The sequence below is a fragment of the Cavia porcellus genome, unplaced genomic scaffold, assembly GCF_034190915.1.
Source record: "Cavia porcellus strain 051 isolate PalLab524CR breed Dunkin Hartley unplaced genomic scaffold, mCavPor4.1 scaffold_13, whole genome shotgun sequence".
NCBI classification, from domain to species: domain Eukaryota; kingdom Metazoa; phylum Chordata; class Mammalia; order Rodentia; family Caviidae; genus Cavia; species Cavia porcellus.
The window spans coordinates 32,660,994-32,684,935 of record NW_026947496.1 but is presented as its reverse complement, the minus strand read 5'-3'; the positions used below and the strand labels follow the sequence as shown (position 1 = coordinate 32,684,935).

Genomic DNA, 23,942 nt, shown 5'->3' with positions numbered 1-23,942 from the left:
GCCCTGGCAGCATCAGGAACTTCCTTGATTCTCTTAATGTTCATTGAGCACGCCCTTACTTCTCACCCTGACGCAGTGTTCTTCCTAGCAGTAATCAGGAATGAAGTATGCATAGAACTGTGTATCTGATATTACTCTAGTGGGAGGGGAAGGAGAACCAGCTGCACAGGTGTTAGGAAAAACTTGTCCACAAGCCAGACAAGCATGTGTCAGGCCTGTTTTCTCCTGATTCTCAGCTATTTAGTTCACCAAACACAATTATTTTTCTTCCTTTGGGGACCAGGCACATAGATAAAGGCTGTCAGAATACAAAGCAGTACTCATGTTAGTCTAAGGTGTTGGAAAGTGCAATAAATCAACTGTGAGAAAAAAAGAATCCATGTTCTGCATTCCCTGGTAAAGGGCTCATGTGCTTTTCTGTTGTTTTACCATTATTCATGTCACCATGCCCCTTAGTGCAAATGAGTAGAAAAACTGGCAGTGTGACTCTAGGAACATCGGGGGAAAAAAAGGATTCATGAAAAGTTTATTGCCAGCATTCAGGAATGTATACCAGCTATACAAAAAGCTTTTATAATGTTGTTACTCCTACTAAACAAATTTGTACTGTAATGCTGATCAGACAAGCTCAATAGATTTGTTCACAGAGTTAGCTTTAAAAATTTTTAAAGACAAGCTCAATAGATTTGTTCACAAAGTTAACTTTAAAAATTTTTACTAGTGGAATAAAAGACCATTTAATGAAATCTAAATTAGAAAAATATCCTTTGTAAAGCAAATGGAAAAAAATACAGTTAATACTATCATATATTACATGTCTTCAAATTTGGGTAAGTGGATGATTTCTAAGGCACTGTGAATAATCTACACAAATGCAACCGTTAGGTCTGCTGTGATTTGGGGCACCCACTGTTGACTAGCTGTGACCCTTGGGGAATTGATCAGTTTCCTGTCCACATCATGCGTGCATACCAGGGTGGAAAGTCACTGGGTCATGTGCCCTGCAGTTGTGCGTCTCCCCAGGTTACAAGACTCTCTGCACACATTCTGCCTCACTCACGGTAGAGGTCAGCCACCACCCTGGGACCTGGCTGATTCCAGCTTGGTGGGTGCTGTGTTGAATTCATCTTGTTGCCTCTCTGTTCTGTGCGGTGTACATTGTCCCATCCCTGGTGACTGCTGAGTGCCTTTCCTCTTGTTTGACCACTGGTTGGCCATCCTCTCTTGAAATGTCCGTACAAGTGTGTGTTGCCATTGACCCCTGTGTGAGCAGCCTCAGCCTCTGTAGAATGGGGCCATCTGACATGCTGCTGACATGTGAGGGTTGGAAAGAAGGCTGCCCTGCCCTCCTACTCATGTGCCCAGAGGAGGACTGAGGATAGTCTTACAGCCTGCTGAGTGTGACAGTGCTGCTACTTTTCTGCCTGTCTCTCTTCAGTGGCTCTCACCACTCAGGAAGCCCTTCGACACACTGCTCCAAAAACAGCGGATCTCTGGATACATCCAAAGTCTACATCGTGTCACATAGCAGTGGTCAGCAAGTTCCCGGGTCCAAGTCCTTTCACAGACAAGGGGCAGCCAACAAGTATGTCATCGGCTGGAAGAAGTCAGAAGGCAGTCCCCCTCCTGAGGAGCCCGAAGTGACTGAGTGTCCCCGGTAAGGTGACTGGCTGTCCTCTGGGACATGTGTTGCATTTTCAGGACTGACTGAGCAGTGTATTTCTCCCTTAGAGGAAGTATCATTTCTAAAGAATAATTTAGAACAATCTTTTTAAACTCTTTAAATGGTGAGATTTATATTTTGCTCTTTAAAAATCTTCATTTTTCCTGTTTTTTAAATAAAAGGAAAATATGTGCTCTTATATTCAAATAGCGGCCCATAGTAGAAAAGTTAGGGTGACATGCTATTGATGGTATAAATATAATCTCTACCTTTACGCAAGATCAAGGACTTTGGTTTGGTTTGGTTTGGTTAGGGTAGGTTAGGGTATAGTACTGGGAATTGAACCCAGAGTCTTTTCCCTGAGCTGTGTCCTCGCCCCTTTTTATTTTGCTTATCTTTTTAAACTTAAGACACAGTCTTGCTAAGTTACCTAGACTGGGTTCAAACTTGGGATCCTCCTACCACACCTCCCAAGGTGCTAGAATTGCAGGCGCATGTCCCTGTGTATGGCTGGTCAGGAGCAGTTTGAATTCCACGGTTAGTGTGCTGCTTAGTGTGGCTTTGTAAGTGACGGCACAGAAGAAAAAACATTGCCTGACTTCTGTCTTAGGGGTAAGGATTTGTGGGGAAGATGGGAAAGGACGCATTTTATCTGGGTGACACTGTGAGACTGGTACTGACCACCTCTGCACAGAGGCAGATAGGGTAGCCACATTTCAGGAGTGCAGAGCCAGTCTGGTTCCACTCACTGGATGATTGATTGCTTGTTGCTCACAGAAGCCCCAAAACTGCGTGTGTACTCAGTGACTAGGTCACTGCTTTGCTCTGTGCACCAATTATGTCCTCAGGCATGGAGAGTGTGCTGGGCGTGCCCAGCGGCAGGGATGCACTGTGGCTTTCCAAGAGAGACCCTGGAGAGTTTAAATTTGATCCATGAACTAGTATCATTCTTTTGACTTGAATGCAAATAAGCTATTTAAGAAGAAATTTTATGCTTCCTCTTTTTATTATAAATGCAAATGTTAGAAAAATGTATATATCCTTCTTTTACAGTGATTCAGAGGGTTTTACAGTGATTCATGCCAAGCCTTTTTTAAGTTCTGTGAAGTACTTTAGAAGCCTTTCAGACACCGTGGTGAGCACCATGTTTAGGTGAGGGGCTCCCTTGTAGTCTTGCGTAAAAGCCCTTCGAGGTCCCAGGTCCCTCTTGTGGCCTCCACCTTGATGCCATGCCATCCCATAAAGCAGCCACCTCTACTGCAAAGCCATGCTGCAGGTTTTGGAGAGCTGCCCTCACGCTGTCTGCTCATGTCATCAGTGTCATCTATGCTTCCAGATCTCAGGAGCAGGGCCTGACATGTCAGGAACAATGCAGAAGCTATGGAGATGTCCAGATAAATCCTTCTTAGTTTTAATCTTCTCATGCTAATAATTCCCTTGACAACTATCATACTAAAACAGGGTGGCCCTACTTTTGAAATAGAAGCATCTTGAAGACTTGTGACAGTGACATGTGGATCATCTGCTACAGCTCTTGCCACAACTATGACCTCCCAAAGGCTTATATTTCAGGTTATGTGATACAGACCATGCACCTGTACTCACAGGCTAGCCTGTGGTTACCCTGTTGTTGCCAGGACTGTTTGGATGCTTGGATTGCATTTACAGAGTGAACCTTTTCACGCTGACTCCTAAGCTTTCTCCCAGGAAAGGACTGGGAACAGTAATTCAGCTTGATAGCCTTTTGTTTTCCTTAAATACATTTTTATATCCTAATAATCAAGGGAGACAGTTGCTTTACTTATCCATAGCAGATTTGTGAAATTACTGATAATAAAACATTCTTGGTACAAGCCTAGATTGATTACTCTTATTCTCCAGGCTCCACGATGTCCTCTTTCTGCATTTTGAGAGTGTTGGGGGCTGCTGTGCAGGGCTCCAGAGAAAACAACTTGAGTCACTAAAGCACAGCATTGCTCACAAGATGTGATTATCCCCTATGAATTATTGAGACTATGTTTTCTGGCACAGTTTAGGGAAGGGAAAGCATGAACCTATTTTAAGAGTTGGCGTATTTTTTTTGCCACTGGTCTTTGAGAACTTGATTTGTTTCTGCATTATTCAGGAGTCTGCCTCAGTAGCCAAGGATAGGATCCCATGTGATCACAGCAAGTTGACTTAACAGTTAAGGATTGTGCACCTACTTATACGCCAGTGAAACTGGTTGTGGTTTTTTTATTCTTAGTGCCACTGGCCACACATAGCCCACTGTCCCTGAGTTTCTACTCTCATTTGTCCCACAGGATGTACAGTGAGATAGACGTCATGGCCACAGCTGCTCAGTGTCAGACCACCGTGGGAGATGCCATTTCAGAAACTCAGCATGTCCTGTCCAAAGAAGACTTTCTGAAATTGATGCTTCCTGACAGTCCCTTAGTGGAGGAAGGGAGAAGAAAGGTTAGTTACCAGGAACACTAAAGTAACTTAGATGTCCAGGTTCTCCCACCAGGCATCCCCTGGTACTCACAGCAGCTCAGTGCAGGCATGACCATTTCTGGAATCACCTCCATCACCAAGCCTTGGGAGGCAGATTCCTGTCTTTAGGTAGAGCTGAAAACCAGGCAATCCTATGTCCCTTAAATCCTGGCTCCAGTAGTGTTAGCTAAATGACAGAGGTGGGCTCACTGTCCCCAGCTCATAGAAAGAGATAATAGTCACTGTGTTTCAGAGTTGAGGGACCATAAGAAATGACATGTGATAAGGTACCAGGATGGAGCTGCCATTGATATTCATACCACCTGACTTTTGTTCCATAGCTCCAGCCTGGAACATCCCCAGACTTCCCATTCATAAATGAACCAGTATCCATCCTGACCCTACCTGCTCATCTTCACACAGAGGACTTGACCTTGTGCTCTGCAGAGTAGAGATATGTGGAGACCCTGGGAAGGTGAAATTTCCTCATGGCCTCCTGGTGTTCAGCAGTGCACCCTCATCACAGCTGAGCAGTTGTTACACGTTGTTAGTTAAGACCAAGTGCAATTATTTATAGCTTCTTTATTATTTCAGTTTCTTAAGCCATTTTTAAAATAAGGCTAAGTAGTAGAAGGAACTTAGGTAATTTAGCCCAATCATCCCTTCTTGCCAGTCAGGAGTGAATCCCTCGCACATGTAGCACAACTCTCCTCTCAGTCAAGGGGAAAGGAAATGAAAGCCAAGTGTTCCCTTGCTGTCTGCATGATGTGGATAGGGAGTCTGGTGCTCCTGAGTCACATGCATAAAACAGTGCAGCGTTAACTGTGCTGTGCTTCTAGAGTAGCCTTCTCAGGTGCTGCTGGCACGTATGTTCATCAGCACACTCACAGCCACACTATGAGCCTCTTACCAGTGAGTGTAAAGAGATCCCCTTAAGACTGTGCCACTTTGAGGCATTTTTGTAATTTGCACCAAGTCATGGATGGGATAGTGTATAAGCCTGGGTATAAGCTGAGTGCAAAGCAGACAATTGTGCAGAGTGCACATTGCATTCCTTTGAGTAGGAACAACTTTTTGACATGTTATTCTTTTAAGACAAATCACCTCCTTTTTCTAGTACAGATGTAACTCCAGCACACACACATTTCAGTTACTGTTCACCAGCTGGAAAGGCCTTACAGAATGAAAGGGACCCATACAATGAGCATATTTTTAGCTTTCTTGCCACATTAGCAAATGTAAATAGCTATTTTTATATTTGCCTGATGTGAACATTCCAGCTTTTACTATTGTTTGTGTGAAAGGAATGTAGTCCAGTTTACAAAGGAAGTTGCTGAAGTTTCAGATTTGATTTAACTTTTCATATTTGCTTATTTCTTTAGTCATGATTATCTTTGCCCTGTCTGGGAGTTAATGTACAGTAATTTTAATAGTTCCTTTAAATCTGGCTATAATCCATTGTTATACCTCAGTCTCTAGCAATTATAATACAGACATTTGTAAGTAATACTTTTAAATGAACAGTTGCTTTTCACTAGACTAAAACCATTTTTCCTGAGCATATTCATGCGACTTAGAAAGTGCAAGTGTTCAAAATTAGTTTTGTTATTTAGATTAGATTGAACCTCAGTATAGTTGATTGATACAGAAATTGCCTAATATTAAAAAGTAGTCATTTTCAATTAAAATCAAGCTGGCACTGTGGGATTCTTGAATAAGTATTACATGAAATGGCAGCCTTACATATTTCTAAGAGCTCTTACCTCTATAACGTTATGGAACTTCCATTTAACATTTCAGAATTAATAAAGCTGTGCATGTCTAATTCATGATAATATTTCACATAGTGTCAAAAGAGGAGAACATTAAAATTCAATACATGTGCCAGAGAAATGATGTATTTGCTATGATGGCCAAAGCACCTGCCTCAGTTTTCTAGGGAAACTCCAAGATGCTGTCCCAATAGCTTAAGATAGGTGTCCTCCATGCCTTCAGTTTTTAATGTCTCCTTCCTCTATCTTGTTTAACTCTAGTTTTCTTTCTATGGGAACCTGTCTCCAAAGAGGTCGCTGTACCGCACCCTCTCTGATGAGAGCGTGTGCAGCACCCGGAGGGGATCCTCCTTCGGCAGTTCCCGAAGCTCCATCCTTGACCAGGCACTGCCCAACGACATCCTGTTCAGCACCACCCCACCCTACCACAGCACACTGCCTCCAAGGACCCAGCCTGCCCCCAGCATGGGTAGCCTGCGAAGTAAGTAAGGGCCAGCATCCTGCAGCTCCAATGAGCTAACAGGCTCTTCAGGTGGAGTCCCATTGTGGTGTGGGAACTGTCTTTTAAATTTGTATCAGTTACTGATATATTTTCTTTTTCTTTTCTTTTTTAAAAGTAATTTTCAAATACAAAAGCCCCAAGATGGACATTATGTGAATGCGGATTAGACACTGCTACCTTATTTGGAAAGGAGTTGAAAAATTTGCATTAGGCATTTTTATCAAGCTAAGCAGTGATTTCTGTTTCATCTCAGCTATTTTATCTTCAAAGAAAAAGTGTACATAAGGCCTGATCTTTATAAAGGGAAACTGTGGCAAAGAAGATGGGTTTCTTGGTGGGCAGTGGACAAGGAGGAAGGAAGTTTGCATTTTCTGTCCTTCTGGCTCTCTAAAGTGCAGCCTTGGTGATAGGGAAGGTGCCAGGTGGTGTCAGAATGTGTGAGTGCAGCTCTGTGATCTGGTGCAGTCGCCTGTGTTCCCATTACTCCAGTACACTAGGCACCGGTCAATCTGATAGTTTTCCTTCAGATTCTAAAAATTGTGATTTTTATATGGTGCTAGTTCTTTTGTTAATGTGTTGGTTCTCTTTTTTTCTTCAACATTTTTACTTCACAGGAAAGCATAAGAATTTAATAATTTTTTGTAGTTCATTTTTACTTTACAGGAAAGCATAGGAACTTAATAAGAAAAGAATTTATTGTCAGATTTTAAAATTTCATCATGGAAATCATTGGGGTGAATTCTAACTTTCATAATGTATGTAGATGTCCAAGGCTGAATGAAATTAAAGTTCTTACAGTGTCGAACATAATTGGAAATGAAGCTTGTCTCATGTAGCTAATTTATTCCTGTAAGTAATGTAATGCACTGTTATAAAGGGTCCATTCACCGAAACGGAAGATGCCTTTAAAACTCCTTGTCACAACAGGAAAGGTCAGACAGCTACATTCTAATTTCCCACACTTCGCCAAGTATCTTCTCCTTTTATAAATAGGAAAACTCTTAAAAGCTTTTTCAAAACCTCTAAAGTTGGATTCCCATGCCCATGCTTTTTTCTGGTTTGCAGCACTTACAGTGTGATTGTGTGCCACACGGTGAACCTGTCAGCACACTCTTAAACCCACCCTTTGCACTATTTACTGTGAAAGATATATTTGTTTTTTAGCTTCACTTTTCAAAAAGTAAACTTTAATTTTTAGAGCAATTTTAAGTTCACAGCAACACTGAGCAAGAAGTACTATAATTTTCCATTTTCCCAGTCCTATGGCCACCCAAGCCCCAGCCACAGGCTCCCCATTGTCAGTAGCCCCCACCCAAGTGCTGCATGGGGCACAGTCAGTGGAACTGCATTGATGCATCCCTGTCAGCTGAAGTCCACATTAGGCTACATTCTGGGTATCGTGAGTTCCACAGGTTTGGACAAATGTGTAAGGTCTTGTCATCAGCACTATAGAATCATGCAGTGTAGTATTGCTGCCTGGAAAATCCTCTGTACATCTGGTGTCGTCCCTCTAACCTCAACCTTTAGCAGTTGCTGATCTTAGCATCATCCCTATGGTTTTGCTTTTCAATAATGTTGTACAACTGAATAATACTCTATTGTCTGGAGATACCATAGTTTGTCATGTACTGGCCGAAGGAGTGTCCTTTTTTTAATATATTCAAAGTGTAAAAGACACATTTTTTCACTTTCCTAGTTAAAGATTGCCTTGTCTTGACTGGGTGTTTCTTGAAGAGCAGCAATTAGGACTCTGGCTGTTTTTGCTCCCTGACAAACCTTCCTATTTGACAGTGTGACTCCTCCAGTCAACATTCTTTAGAAACTAGTAGGCAAATGCCTCAGCTTGATATGCGGACTGACCAAATGTAAATATGAGGCTATGAGTAACTTACTAGTATCTATCTGTTCTCCTCCAAACTTCTGGCCACATAGGGACACTGATTCTTGGACCCCTGCCTGCAGCGTGTACTCTTGTGACTTTTCTGTCGGCTGAATGGTTTCTTGTTACCCCACAGCCCCTTAGTACAAATGCAAAGTCCTTTTAGAGTGGGTCAGTATTCTGAGGGGCTAAGCAGCCAACAATGAGGAAAATATGCTGCTCTTAGTTTCTCAGAGAGACAGAAACATCACTTCACGTGAAAACCCAGAGTCAAGGCTGGTTCTGTCAAGCCATCTAACTGTGAAACTTCAAAAGCTGTGCAGGTAGTGTCAGACACAGATGCAGGAAGCACACAATCCTTCTGAAGTTTGGCCCTTGCCCCCTGGGGAGCATCTGCTCCTTTAGGACGGAATCTTCTTTTTCACAGACCCTTCAGATCTTGCTTGTGATTTGGAGGGAGGGACAGCAAGCCTTCTCCTCATGATGAAGATTGAATACCTAGTCTCTGGACGTCGTCACCTTGGCGTGATCACAGGCTTTTCTTTCAAATTTTTTTAGCTTTTAAAAGTCTTAGATTTGAACCTCTCTCAGTCTTCTGAGACCAAGACTGCATTCATGCTGGGTGACAGACCTTCACTGACCCATTAGGATTTGCTTTGTGCTGTGACTCGCACAGATGTCCTGTGAAGCCTGATGTGTGTTCTCTCTTCACCTCTCCCACCTAAAAGTGCTTTGAGGTAGTCCTGCATCATTTTGGGGTTTTTTTGCTTTCATCACTGGTTAATTGTAGATGAAAATTTCTTTAATGGCCCAAATAGCGAGTGGCCATTTGGACACACAACTCGTAGACCAGGTACTGGTGGCAGTCCTGGTATCTTTGTCTTCCTGGACAATGGCACAGCACAGCCCATTCTGTGCAGCTCCAAGTACAGCAGGTTTGCAAGTTTAAAAAGAATTCCTAGTTGTCTGTGGAATGGAAATCAAAACTGTTCCAGGAGTGGTAACATCTTCCTGATAAGAGTTCTCAATATTCAAAACTAAAAAAAAGTGTTAGCTTATGTGTGCTCCCAAATCCTGTGTTTCTCATCTAGATACCCCTCACAGTGTGTCTCTTACGTTTTAAAAAAATGATAATAGAAACAAGTATTTTACAAATAATACAGTACTATATGAGTTTGCAGACCCCCAAATACATACTTTCCAGTGTTAATTCACAGGCAGTGTGGGCCACCATCGCCCTATAGAATGTGAGGAACTGTCAGAGACAGTGTGGTGTTTGCCATGGACCAACATCTCTGTCCTCATGTTCTCGATCTTGCCTATAATAGCTATCTGCTGGCTTCTGGAGAGTAATTATGAAACTTCTGATGTCTGACCACTGAAAATGCTAGCAGGAAAGCTCCTAAAGTCAAACTCAATAAAGATGGAGACTTGTCATTTCAGGTCGGGGTGAACAAAGAGCCGCAAGATCAATTCTAAGGTCTGCAAGCCAGGCTGTCATGCAGTAGGACCCCAACACTAGCTGCTTTCAGGGCCCCTCAGCCTCCTTATAGGCCCAGATTAGGGCCACATGTGATGTGACAATGAGAGGGCACAGAAGTGGTGTCATCCTGTCTAGGTGAAGCAGGGGGGCGTCTACCCATGTGCACCTCAGAAGTGCTTTAGAAAAGTGTTCTCTTACTCCATCTGCTCTCTGATTACCCCCACCCTAAGCTCCAGGAAGTTTTCCAGGTATAAAGTAACATGAGTTCTTATTCTCTGCTCACTGTCATCTTACTTGACACAAGGACAAAGTAATATGGGCGACACTGGCCCAGATTTCTAGTCAGGAAGGCTCTGAACAGCTTAATGTTAACCTGGCATTGCCACACTTCCTGTAGGAGAGCCCCAAACATGCCTTCAGTGCTGCATCCTCATTTGTCTGGCTGGCCAGTGAGGGAGAGCAGCACATGATCCAGCCAGTAGGTTTTTTCTCCTTTGAATTAGCCATGTGTGCTTCTGAGGAAACTCCAGGAGCTTAGGGGAAAAAACTAGCTTCTGTGTAGAACCACACACTCTGGAAATGGTGTCAGTACCATGCTACAGCATAAAAAGATGTGACATCCCCTGGAAACAGGTAGCAAGATTTCTGCACCAAAAACAAAAAAAATCTGCAGCAAGTCTTACTGCAAAATTTCTTTATGTTTGGTGCAGAAGTCTTACTTTGAGTAGAATGATATATAGTATAATAGAGAGACAGAAGTGATTTGCCTCTGAAGATTTCTGAGTTTCTGTACCTCTCTGCTTGAGAGTGGACCTTAAACTTATGGTTAAAGAAGAGATCTGAAAACTAGTCCACCCAGCCTGTCCTTCACATGCTAATGGGCTGAACTAGGCCTCCCTTCTGTCCAGAGAAGTTCTCAAGAAGGGTAACCCACAAATGCTGAGATCTCTGCCACCCACTTTCTTCTTCAACTTTCGTAAGGAACTAGCATATCCCTTGCAGTACAAAGGTGACCCACTGTTATTTCAGAGATGGAGAAACTGACAAAGTATCCACTCCTGAGCCCTCTCAGAATAGAGGCTGGGGAATATGCTGTAGAACATCACTGCATCTAAACACAGCTTAAAAATAGCTTTGTTAGATTGATTTGCTGCCCTAGTGAGAGGTCCACTAAGGCTGCATTTGTCAAGAGCGTAGAAGTACTTTTGGTGTCCTTCAAGGCCATATTTACAAGCACTGTGTGCCTCAGTCCAGATGCCAGAATTCCACAGTTTCCCCAAAGAATGCAGGAATGAAAATTACAGGTGCATTTGGTTAATTATGTCCTTGACTTAGTTTAATTGCAGGCTCAGACAGCCAGGAGGCCATGGTTTTGATTGGTCTCATTAGTCTGATGCCTCTGCAAGCAGCTGCACCCTGTGCTTGGGGTGGGCTCCGAGAAGGCACATTGAAGACATCACGGTCCTTTCAGAACTTACCCTGAGATGCAGAGTGAGTTCTTCACAACAAGCATTATTAATGATAGCAACACTTGAGAGACAGTGATGGGAATTTAGAGAAAAAGCAAAAGGGGAGAGACCTACATTCCCTGCCAAAGGAAAACTATCCATTGGTGTATGAGATGTTGAGGTGACATCCTTTTCAATCAGAAAAAGCAGCCCAGCCAGCATTTTTATGCACAGTGTATAAAACAATGTCTTTTTTCTTCTGGTCTGTTAATAAAAATGAAGCTAGTCTCACTGCATTTTTGTAATAAACTTCAGTTGAGGCATTTGGAATTTGTGTCACTGAGCTCAGAGACTGGTTCTTCACTAAAGCTTTAGACTCACCAGGAAAGGGAGAGATTGCTGCTAGTCTTTGCAAAGCAGTGTAGGTCCTGCAGCACTGTCCTCAGAGTCACCTGAAGGAGGTGCAGTTTACTCTGTCAGTCTGATTCAGTGCTCAGGGAAGTCTTTCCAGGAGGGCACTCCTATGAGGTGATACAGGGTGACGGTGGCTAATTGTGTCCTTTTGTTCCAGGGAGTAGTAGATATCTTAACAGAAAGTTTCCTCAGCCACTTTGGGAAGAAATGGGAGGACCCGTGCTCTAACTTAATTCTTACCTCATCCTCTATGACTGCAGTGGGGCCCATGTAGTAACTGACTGACTGACTCTGTGGGTGGTGACAGTAACTGTGCTTTAACTCTGTGGGGCAGGTGTACAAGTGCTTTCACTGACTCACTCTGTGTGAAGACAGCAGGACCCATTGCTGCAATGGCTATGAGTAGAGAGAGCATTACCTGTTCACTGACAGACTGACTGTAATTCAGCAGTCCCTGTGCTATGACTGACTCTTAAGTAGGAGTTAGCAGTGCCCATAGTGTGATTGACTGTGAGGATGATGGTGCCTGTGCCATTACTGAGTAGTTGGTACTGGGTGGGGACAGTTGTATCTATGCTGTGGTTAGATGTCTATGTGGACAATGATACCTATGCTATGTAGGGGTGGCAGTTTCCAGCTGTGACTGTGTGGAGGTGATGATCTGACTAACAACAATAATCCCTTGTGGCTGGCTGACTGATGCTCTGTTTCGTTTCTGTTTAGATGAGTTCTGGTTTTCAGATGGGTCCTTATCAGACAAGTCCAAATGTGCAGACCCTGGTCTGATGCCCCTCCCAGACACGGCTATGGGCCTCGACTGGTCCCACCTGGTGGACGCAGCACGAGCATTTGAAGGTAATGACTTTGTCTCCAACCTTAGGTCCCTGGGAGTGTAATCTGCAGGCCTATGCAGTGGCATGGGAGTTGGCTATTTCACCCATCTTTAAAGATGAACATGAAGAGATGCCTAGGTTCCGGAAAGTGTGTCCTGAGACCCAAATACTAGGCAGACACCAGCTGCCCCTGGGTGGGACCAGCCATATCTCCTTTGTGCCTCTGTTCACATCTCACAGGTAGAGGTGGCAACACAGGACACACTATCTTTCCTCCAAGTGAAGTTCTGTGAGATAGCAAAGGCCTTGGGAGGTTGAAGCTGCCAGGTTCACAAGATGAGCAGCTGGGAGACATAGTGCCAATGTGGACTGTGCAGTGATCTCCCTGTCCTATGTAGGGTTATTGTTGCTACCATGCTGTTTATCACCATCAGTACAGTGACTGGTTACAGTGTAGGGAACACCTTCGTGCCTTGCTTATCATAGGGTGCTGGCCAGAAGCTGGCATCATGACTTAAGGCTTTCTGTCTTTTGCCGCTGCATTTTTTCAGTGTATTTCACAGTAGTGGGTTCCATTCCAAGGGTTCCTGGCCGCTAGAACTGACAAAAGAACATAGCTGAACCCATCCCCAGCAAGGTGATTGCACTACATGTGCGGCTGAGGAAGTCAGGATCAAAGGCCACAGCTCTGGCCTAGGAAGTCCAGGACATTATGCCTGCCTCATTCTTTGGGCCCATGTGAGCCTCAAGGCCAGCCAGGTGCCAAGGGCAGCACCAGGCTCCGCCTCTCCAGGGAGCAACAGTCTTCCCTGTAACAGCCATAAAGGATACTCATAAATCAGCAAGATAGGATTGTGTTCTCTGAGATGGAAGTAATCATTAGAATTACAATGAGAGAAATCCAAGAAACACTCCAGGAACAGAAAAGTCTTCATATAAGTAAAGCCAAAAATAGATAGAAAGCTTTATAGGAAAAAAGTGATCATTTTTAAAAATTACTTTGTAGATTAGTAGTTTTAATTCAGCTATCTAAAGATATATTAAAGAACTTAAGTGCATCCATTTGGTAAATAGATGAACAATGTTCAACAAAAAATATTATAACTCAATAATAATTAAAACTGCATAATAATGATTTATAAATAGAATAAGTCATTTTGAGGAAAAATAATGATCACATACAGAAAGTTGTATATATTTAGGAGCTAAATAGAGAGGGATTTACTAACTCTACAGCAAGCAAATGAGGCATATAGATGCTTCCACAAAAGGAAAGAGCACAGTGACAGAGCATGTACAATGTGTAGCCATACATGTGAATTTAAATGATAATGAGCTACCACCTCACACCTTTTGAATAGGACAAATGATGCAGCAGTCTGGGAAGCTGCGAAGAATACTCACAGCTGGTATCATTATACAGATTATAAAGCGATCCATTTTCTTGTTCAAGCACTATGACAGTATGTAGCCAGAGCCAGAAAAATCTATCTGCCTTGTGACTATAAATCTGATGCCTGAAAATTGACTGATACGAAATTATTGGGAAGAATAAGAAAGCATGAAGTATAGAAACACTGTGTAGTATTATAAAAAATTAGTAAGAAAATAGATAACCAAACTCTCCTCTAAAAGCTTAGATGTCAGAAAAATGGAGAAGTCTCATCAGTCCAGGAGAGAAAATGTGATTTGGGTGCTGATGCTGCCAGCCCAGGCCTCGAGCTTCCCCATGCTGTGATGGTCAGTTTAAGATGACTGAGTCACATTTCAGACTTTGATTTGCTGGTGAGGCGAACTGTGCTATTTGTATATATCAGATTCCTTGTGTAACATTGCTGATCTTTCTAATACAACAGAATCATTTAGCTACCATGCACTGCAATGTTTAGCATAGCCTTAACTTACTCAGCTAAGATTTTCCAGTGGTGCAAAAGCAGTACACATTCCATAGAAACCCTACTTTGAATTTTAAATGCAGTACAGTGCTTTCTTCTGATTTTGGACCACTCCATCAGCCCTGAAATCACCAAGGGAAAAGAACGGACACTCTGTGGTACACTGTATTGTTAAGCTGTGACATTTGGTAGGCTAGGTGTGTTCTTTGTGTGTTTTTTTATTTACATGTTCAGATTGCTTGGGGCTTATCTGGCTGTTTCCACATGGTACGGTGTATATACGTACCTCCCTCCCCTTCCTAAATGCTAGCAAGAGCAAAGCCACGTAAAAGACTTGCATGTGGGTCAAATGGGGAAGCAGGGAAGGGAAATAGAATCTCTTTAAGAAGTAGTAGGATTTAAAGTAGCTCTCATTTATCACAATACATACCAGAAGGAGGCACTTGGTATATCCCTGAGCATTTGTTACATAGATGATGTTAAAGAGCAAACAGGCTTAGAAAATAAAATGACACACTGGCAGTTGGAGAGTGGGCTCTGTGTCCCAGCGAGAGAAGGCCTATCCTCTACTACATGTGTACACTTTTCCCTAGGTGGTGACCATCACCATCTCCCCAAACAGTGAGTGCAGGGTGTGGAGGTGGGCAACTGACAGGTGACTGTCTGTAAGACACATGGTATTAATACACATCAGGCGCTGCTATAATAATATTGCCAGGGACACATATTTTCCAAAAACTGGTCTGTATTTTTATATCCTCTTTGTCCTTGATTTCTTGGAACAATGATCATAAATTTTTGTGATAACTTTCTTAGTTCTAAACTTTCAGTTTGAAGTTGATTAAGTTTTTAAAGTTAATTGGTATTTTATATGCTTGCATGTATACAAGCATAAAGAAAATGTGACTTACTGGGTAGCTTCTAATGGTAATGTAATTTGTGAAAATAAAGACTCCCACAAAGAAGAAAAATGCAGTCAAATTTAATATTGTAAATCAACCTGAATTATCTCAAAATAAATTAAAATTGTTTCAGGCTAGTTGGTATGTCTCAAGCAAAGAGTTCAGAGCTCTTACTCATTAATCTATGCCATCATCTTTGTGCATTTGTCAGTGGGCTGCCAGCAGCCTAAACTAGTGGTGGAACCTATGGCATGCATGCCACAGTGGGAAGTTTGTTATTATTGCTCTAAAGGGTTTCCCAGCTCTGGCCTAAACTATGGTACTTCATGCTGAAACTCTTTTATTCTTTCCTTGGAGGTAGTCAGCTTCCTGCAGCTCTGTAAGCACAAGTGTCTGAACCAGAACCTATAATTTCTTACATGTAGGCCTAAAACCCTAGCTTGTTTTTAGTTTGTGGTTTTAGCAAAGCTCTATTAAAAAAGCTTTGTGAAAGTGAAAGAACTCTGATCTAGTTTCCTGCCTGCTGGTATACCCCACTCAGTTATGCCCTGGTACATGCTTTGTCATCCTGTCCTCAGCCTTGACTGCTAATCAGACCACCCACACTGCCATGCAGGCTTGGGCCATAGTGCTCAGCACTGCAGGTGACCAGTAAGTTTATAGGAGTGGTCTACATTTCTTGCCATCCCAGTCCTAAATGGTATAGAATAGCTGAGGGACTCTGTCCTTTTAGTGTTAAATACATTCAAAATTAGGAACATGACATTGAAATAAGATTTAAGATTATTTAAAGGGAACTGGACATGGTGATGCACACCTGTAATCCCAGCCCCCAGGAGCCTGAGACAGGAGGATTGCCGTGAGTTTGAGGCCAGCCTGGGCTACATACCAAGACCTGGTCTCAAAAAAAAATTGTTTAAAGGGGTAGCTTGTTTCTCACGTAAACCATGCCTAATGTCTCTTCTTTGGTCATACTTGTTTAAAGGAATTGGAAACTGGAGAGATAAGAACAAACAGGCAGCACATGTTAGGTGCCAATGCTGGGTCTAGCAGACAACCCACAGAATTCATACTCCCTAGCTTGAGGTCTTCTTTGTATCATGTGGTTCCAGGTCAGTGATCACTTGATTACTGAATACTTTTCATCACAGAAATAAGCTGTAGAAGCAAAAGCTTCCATTGGAAACTGTCAGGAAGATTAGCATTGTTATAAAGCAGTTTTATGTCTGCACAGTCAAGCAGCTTCTGTTAGCACTGCAGCTTCCCAAGATATTGGCTCCCAAGGGCACCCTCAGTTGGTAGGGTGCATCTCGGTTCTGGCTTCTGGCCTCCCAACTGGGAAGACCATTTTTCTCCCCAAGGCGTATCTGAACAACTGGCTGCCAGTAGCAAGGCACATGTGTGTCACATATATGTATAGTGTAACAGTTTAGGTAGAAAGAAACAGAGCAAACTACAGTGTTCCCAGCCAGGTGTGTGGACTGGACCATTGGCATCAGCTGGGACATAGTAATAAAGAAATATGACAAAATAGTTAATGAAGGGTTGAGTCAATATAATCTGTTCAAAAAGTGAGAAAAATTTTATCTACTTGCTAATATTCCATTATTGTCAAATTCACTCTGGAACAGAACATGACTCTTGTTTTCTTCTTTTCTTTTCTTTTTTTTTTTTTTTTTTTTTTTTTTCTGAATCTGACTTTATGTCTTCCTTTGGCCCTCAAAGAGTGGGGTTAAGATGCTGCAGTAGCTCAGACCTCCTCCCCCAGCCTCAGGTGTAGACCAGGGCTGTGCTGCTCATAATTAAGTTACAAATTTTTTCATCACATGCAAAACCTGCTGTTCAGCAGCAAATTGTACTACAGTTGTCTCTTGGAACTATGTATAGAGTGTTTATAGTTGAAGGATGCTTGCCTATGGCAGGTGTCAGGAAGAGGGTCAGAGAGCTGAAGAACACTCCTGTGATGGATTGCTGGGTAGCCATAGCATGATTCCTAGAGTGCTCCAGCCTTTGTCAGAGCAGTTGTGCCTTTAGCGCCTTTAGCACTGTGCTGGAAATGCACAGGCCTGCTCTCCTCAAGTGAACCTGACAGCTCAAACTCACCATCCTTTCTAATTAGCAGCAAGTGCATGACCCTTCATAAACCAAACAAGCAGGTAGCCTCATTAGGAGGCTCATCCAGCAGCTAGAGGGAGACAGAGTGGGATAAATTAACAGCAGAGCACCTGACACAGACCTGAGTGCAGTTTCTACCAATTAGTCAAACAGTGTGAGAGGAGCTGCTCGCGGCACTGGCACAAGCCATTTCCCTGGGCTCCAACCATACATGCAGATGTGATCTCAAAGACCAGGGCTGGGACCAGATGGTCCTGGGTACATTCAGATACAGATGTGAGTTCACAGACCAGAAGTGGACACCAGAGCAAGGCTGGTGCTAGGGTAGATTCTTGAACCCTCTTTCACAAGGTGTAGACAAGGCTTCTGTAATCTCTGCAGTATTGCTGGCCAATCACCTGGTCAGAGTTTAGGTTGAGAACTGAGACTATTCCCCATTCTGAAGACCACTGTCCTTTCCTACCTGACTTGCATTCTCCAAATGTGGAATGCCCAGTTCCTGGAGCCAGGCTTGGCTTGGCCTTGTGCTGTGAGAAGGCACTATGTCCACTTGGTCATGGTGCTACAGCTACAGTCACCAGGCCCTCAGACCTTCTGTGGCTATGGGAGATTGCTCAGCTTAGTCCTTTGACTTCCACTCTATTTGAATATGTGCAGTGAATCAGTTAAGTCGACTCAGAATTGCAGTGTATGCCTGTAGTTTGGGGTGTGTGTGTGTGTGTGTGTGTGTGTGTGTGTGTGTGTGTGTGTGGCTGGCAATGGCATACCAAGGGTTTTTTGTGCACAGCACCCCTACTTCCAGGCAGAACAGGTAAAACAGGAAATGTGACCTCACCATGCCATTTGGCATCACGTCACACTGGCTTTTGAGGTTTACTGTCTTACTCTTCCATATGTATGAGCACACATGTGCACATGCATGCTCTGCTTCATGTGACCTGCTCACATGAGTCTATGAGGTCCCCTGAGCTTTTCAAACAGACAGATGTTCATTTTCATAGAAGAATCTAAATCTTATTTCAGGTCTTGACTCAGATGAAGAACTCGGGCTGCTCTATCACCACGCATCCTATCTAGGTGACTGTCCAGGGGTGCCCTGGGCTCAATACCATAGCCTGTTCTGTACACTCCGTATTTCTGCACGTTTGCATGGTGTTCACGCTCAGGGCTGGGGATTCTCAGAGGATGTGGATCCTGGCTGTGCTATCCCAGGAATACCCTCTGAGTTTGGAGGAGCTTGTCCATCTCCCTGGTTTTGTTTATTAGCTAAGTCATCATTGAACCTGTTACTCATATACTGCTCTCAGCAGCTTTGGCATTTCGTGGGATGTGGGAAGAAAGCAGATTGGTTCTGGCAAATCTGGATCTGCCTACTAAACACCAGGCTGTGATGTGTGTGTGCCATAGAGCCAAGCAGAACAGCCAGTCTTCATGCTTTCTTCTCATCGGCAGCTTGCCTGTGTTTCTTTTTCTTTGTTTTGCTTTTAAAGGGAAATAACTGATTTGGAGGGGGAAACATTTCATTTCACTATTGAAATTTCTCTCAACAAAGAAACATTCCGTGACCATTACTAACACTTCTTTCCATGCCTCTGTTCTCCAGACCAGAGGGTAACATCCTTCTGCACCCTGACGGATCTACAACACAGGCAGGACTTGGAAGGGTCCCCGGAGCTGCCCTTGTGTGTAGATCCAGGCAGCGGAAAAGAGTTCATGGATGATGCTGGGTATGTGGACCGCCCTCCCTACTTTCCCTGGCCAGTAGTTGACAAGGATTTAGCTAATCCCAGACCAGGCAGGAGACCATGTTCCACTGTGACTTCTCCTAGTCCTGAAGAGTCAGAGAAGGAACCAAGTGGAACTGACTCAGCATCCTGCCCTGCTGGGGAGGATAGCACTAGGTTACATAACCACTGCACTGTCCTGTCTGTCAAGCCAGGTGACTTCATGGCCACAGTGGCAAGCCACAGTGGCAGAGAGGAGGGTAGGTGGGGCCTCAAGATAAGTATCCATACGTGGTAAATGTGATGGCACTGGACAGCAATACCCCAGCCTTCACTTGCCAGGACAGCCATGCTGTGCTTAATCTGCCCAGGACACAATTCCTTAGAACCTGCTCCTTGCCTGGTCTCCCACGGGTGTCATTCCTTCCCAATTCTAGATTCTCTGAATTGAGTAACCATGAACTTTTCATGTCCTCTTTAGCACTAAGCTTTGCAAATCTGACTTTATCTTGTTTTCTAGGGAGCGCTCTCCATCCACATTGACTGGGAAAGTCAACCAGTTGGAACTGATCCTCCGACAGCTGCAGACCGACCTTCGAAAGGTAAAGACAGAGTCAGAACCCATTCTCATGTATGGTCAGCCCCTTTTAACTGTTGGAAGTTGAGGAGACCAGGCAAAAGCCAACAGGGGTTAGAAAGGAGATTCTTGTAGTCTAACCTTTCTCCTGACCTGTAGCTGGTATGTCTCACCTTGGGGCACAGGTGATTCCAAAGGCCATAGCTCTATATGTCCAGGACTCCAGGAGTCATGGTATAGCAGACTTGCATTTTTCAGTTCCCCAAGTTGACAGTTTCCCCAGCCACATGGTGAACTGAGCTCAGAAAACTAATGTGCAGCCAGAAAGCCTGGTCTACCCTAGTCAGTTCCCTCCACTTACCATGTTGGCCTTCATTTTAGCATTGCTATAGGATCTATTTGTGAACTATCAGTACTAATGGGCCCTCGCCACACAATGTGCCCTGTTGCTGGTCCATTGCCATCCCAGGAAAGGGAACAGAGACCATCTTGGAGACTGCTACTTTGGCAAAATAATGTGGTTTTGCAAAAACAGAGATTATAGCTGGTGTGCTACTGGTGGGGCTGATCACATGGGAAGGGAATGGTGAGGGGATCAAGTCCTGATCTAGACCATTAAGAGGGCAAGGCTTTGCTGGGCATCTGGTTTCTATAGTTAGAATAGAGTATGTGTATGCACATATCTGCACACTTAGGTACTTGCACATACACACAGGAGGCAGAAATAGATTGGTAAATCCACTGGTGGCATTTTTTTTTGAGTTATGAGTGATGGGAAGGAGTCTGAGAGGTTTGAGGGTGAGATCTTAGGTTGGGCACAGATGGTCAGGTATATTTGGTAGAATTGCCCAGCAAGACTAATGGCAAATTTGAATTGTAGTCTGAATTAAAATGGTGTCTGTTGGCAGAGTAGTGTGCTTTTGTCCACTTCAGGCAACTAACTGTCCAAGTATAGGTAGAAAAATCTCTCAAGATACAAGACTTCCAAGAAATGGAACCAGCAAAGACCCAGGCAAGCTGGAGTGACTGGTCACCTTAGCTCCACCTGCAGGTGTGGGATAATAGGAGACCTGAGTTTGTCTAGTATTAAGGTTTAGACCGGAAACCAAAACAGAGTAGCCTGGGGTGTGTACAGGGTGAAATTAAACTGGGTAATTGAGAGCTGGTCGAGGAGAGCTATCACTGCAGGGGGCTGATGCGGAAGACAAGGGCAGAACTGGTGGAAGTGATCTTTTAAAGACAGGAGGTGGCAGCACATCAGGATGTGGGCACTTGAAGCCATATTAGGAAGCCTGAGGTGATGAGGTGTGAAGTTTGCAATAGTGGATATGGAGTTGGGAAGAGTGGGGTTGAGATCATAACGACAGTGAAGGCTGGAGATGTCACTGGAACATCGAGTGGATTCCAGGTTTGCCATGAAGAAGGGGAGGATAGGGTCTTGAGTCTTTTAAAGTTTAGAGGAACTAGTCACCGAGGGTACAGGCATAAGAAAAGTGGTGGGTCTCACTACCTGAGGGCAGGTTCTCAAGAGGACCTGGGATCTCAGACAGGTACGGCCATCTGACTGAGTCTGGCTGCCACTCACCCTTCCTGCCTCAGGTTGGGGACTGAGCTGCCCAGACATCCTTTGGGGAGGGCCAGAACTGGAGCATAGGAATAAGGTTAGCAGAGAAGAGGTGAAGAGCAAAGTCTCACTGCTGCCCATTGGAAATCCCAAAGGAATTGTTCTGAGGTTCTCAGCTTTCTTGCATAGTTTTTCATGGTCAGCCACTGGGCACGTGCAATGCATGTGGAGGCCATGGGATAGAGGCCTGAGTGCTGGTCCCATGATGACCACACCGACAGTTGGGTTGGCTCTAGTTCCACATAGTGAAAAATAACTCTGGGAAAGGCCACATAGGGTCAAGGGGTTTCACCCTGCCTCTCACTACCGTCTCCTCCTCCTGGGTGGAGAGTGCTATACAGTATGTGCTCAAAAGCTACATTTAAGTTTATGCATTTACATTTTTAAAATTTTATTGCAGTTGATCCTTCTTAAAAATACTCCTCCTCAGACACACTTATCCCATTGTTTTTACCACTTTCTGGTGTAATTCTGAGCTGTTTCAATGTCCTGAATCATTTCAAACCATTTATCTTTCGTGGGCATTTTGACCGTGGAGAGGAGCCAGAAATTGCATGGTTCCTGATCCAATAAGTAAGGTGGACAAGGTTACACTATAATTTTTTATGAGTCTGCCTTTGCATTTGACGGCACTCAACAAAGCAGGATTCACCAGATTTTTTATCACACTTCCTAAAGATACTCAGGAGAGTAAACTTGCAGAACAGCTTCAGAAAGTGGCAAGAGTGATGGGATAAGCAAGGGGTAGTATTTTTGAGTGGGATTAATGACAAAGTGTCTTTTACTGTAATTATCTGTCACATTTAAATATTAAACATATTTTTTCACTTACCTTTTGTACACTAGTTATTGACTTCCTGGATAGCAGCTGTTAGTGTTCACTACAGGAGGAGCCGAGGTGCTGTGGGATTGTCCACCTGTCTGTGTCCTTGGTGGTACTCGGGAGCAGGCAGGTCTCCTCTCAGAAAGCCCTTAAATACTTTCTGAGTGACACTGAGTGGCTCTGGTTACCTCCAGCAAGCTAGAAAGTACATAACTCATTTTCCTTGTGCTCATTGCAGGAGAAGCAGGACAAGGCTGTCCTGCAGGCAGAAGTGCAACATCTGCGCCAGGACAACCGGCGACTACAGGAGGAGTCGCAGACAGCTGCGGCCCAGCTGCGCAGGTTCACAGAGTGGTTCTTCAACACTGTGGACAAGAAGTCCTAGCCCTCCATCCCCTGCACCTCCTTGGGGACTACTGAGGACCACCTTCTGCCCCTCTCTTGCTGTGCGCCATCTTCCCGCGTGCTGTCCACACCCTTAGATGTTTTTGCTATTCATTCTTTGCCACACCACCGCCCCAGCAGGACAGGAGCGCACAGAGCAGCATGGCGGGAAGAAGACTGTCACTCCTGGGTGAAGGTGAATGTAGACCTGGTTGGCAGGGACACTGCTGGGGTGGCACCTAGCTCAGTCCTCTCCAGAGGATGAGTGTGAATGTCACTTGCTGAATCAGGTGACCTGCAGAGATGCTGAAGCAGTGTACCGAAGCTGGGCTTTAGTATTGTAAAATAAACGTGGAGACAAATAATCAGACATATACTTTAATGTTAAAGGTGCTCTATTTTTTTGGATGTACAGTAGTTTTATTTCCACAGCCACATTATAGCAATAAGAAGGGAAGCATAGCAAATAGTTGGAAACGCTGTGCTGGGAGAAGCACTGATGTGTTTAACGCTAGATCAAATGCAGTTCTTTAGAGACTTATTTATTTGCAGGAACAAATGGTGCCTGAATATTAACAGTGTTTTGACTTTTTTTTACAAAGATACATATGCCTTGTAAATGGCTCACCAAGTCATCAGTGGTCACCCCAAATCCCAGTTCCTTTTTGTAAAGTTGCTCTGCTGAATTCCATCTGCTTTCTTGCTGGACTCTGGGTGTGCTGCAAGCCAGTGGGATCGTGTGCACAAGGCCAGACTTGTTTATCTTTGTACAGAAGCGCTCATGAAGTGTCTTGTATTTAACACCTTTATTTAAGCTTATTTAACCTTAAATTGTTAATTTTATAAGATTTGGTTTTACCTGCACTACGAGGATGGAGGATGGAGGGAGCCCAGAGCCAACGAGCTCACCCAGGACCATCACGAGGCAGGGTGGGAGAGTCTAACAACTGGATGCTGCTAGTAACAAGTCGTTTGTATTGCTTTACCATTTTTAACTGTTATATTTGAGATGAACATACATTTTGCTTTTTTAATAAATGTTTAAAAGAAGTCCACATGAGCAATGGTGTGTCCAGTGACTGTAGACTTTTATGATTTGTTAGCAATGTGAATGCGAATTTATTTCAGATCACTTAAGATCTTGACCTGTATTAAATACCATCTAGCTGCCTTCCTAAGAGTGCAGACTGATTTAAAGTAGAGAGGACTGGTTTTGATCAGTAGCTGCTATGTGCCACACAGTGTTTCCAGTGCTTCTCATTGTCCTATTTATCCTTCACAGTGTCCTTGAGAAGCAGGGTAGGGATCCCCATTGCATAGCCTGCTAAACTATGGCTCAGGTTAATGTTGCCTTTTTAAAATACTACCATCTTACTCGCCTAGCTTGATCTTATTTACAAAGCGATACATAGAGTGAAACAGTTGAAAT

General features: G+C 43.8%; 1 protein-coding gene across 7 annotated transcripts in view; it reads left to right on the top strand.

Moving 5' to 3' along the window:
• Sipa1l2 (signal induced proliferation associated 1 like 2) overlaps window positions 1-23,573 on the top strand; it is a 172,559-nt gene extending 148,986 nt beyond the window's left edge. For 3 of the 7 annotated variants that reach the window (XM_023566576.2, XM_023566575.2, XM_063260048.1), the window contains 9 exons: window positions 1,439-1,657; window positions 2,717-2,815; window positions 3,967-4,120; window positions 6,172-6,391; window positions 12,360-12,491; window positions 18,405-18,458; window positions 18,985-19,108; window positions 19,626-19,707; window positions 22,368-23,573. In XM_023566576.2, coding sequence (XP_023422344.2) covers window positions 1,439-1,657; window positions 2,717-2,815; window positions 3,967-4,120; window positions 6,172-6,391; window positions 12,360-12,491; window positions 18,405-18,458; window positions 18,985-19,108; window positions 19,626-19,707; window positions 22,368-22,514 — 1,231 coding nt within the window. In that variant the 3' untranslated portion in view covers window positions 22,515-23,573. The remainder of the gene's footprint in view (window positions 1-1,438; window positions 1,658-2,716; window positions 2,816-3,966; window positions 4,121-6,171; window positions 6,392-12,359; window positions 12,492-18,404; window positions 18,459-18,984; window positions 19,109-19,625; window positions 19,708-22,367) is intronic. The other 4 variants (XM_063260049.1, XM_023566578.2, XM_013156427.3 and 1 more) reach the window with 4 other exon arrangements.
• Window positions 23,574-23,942: the final 369 nt, after the last annotated feature.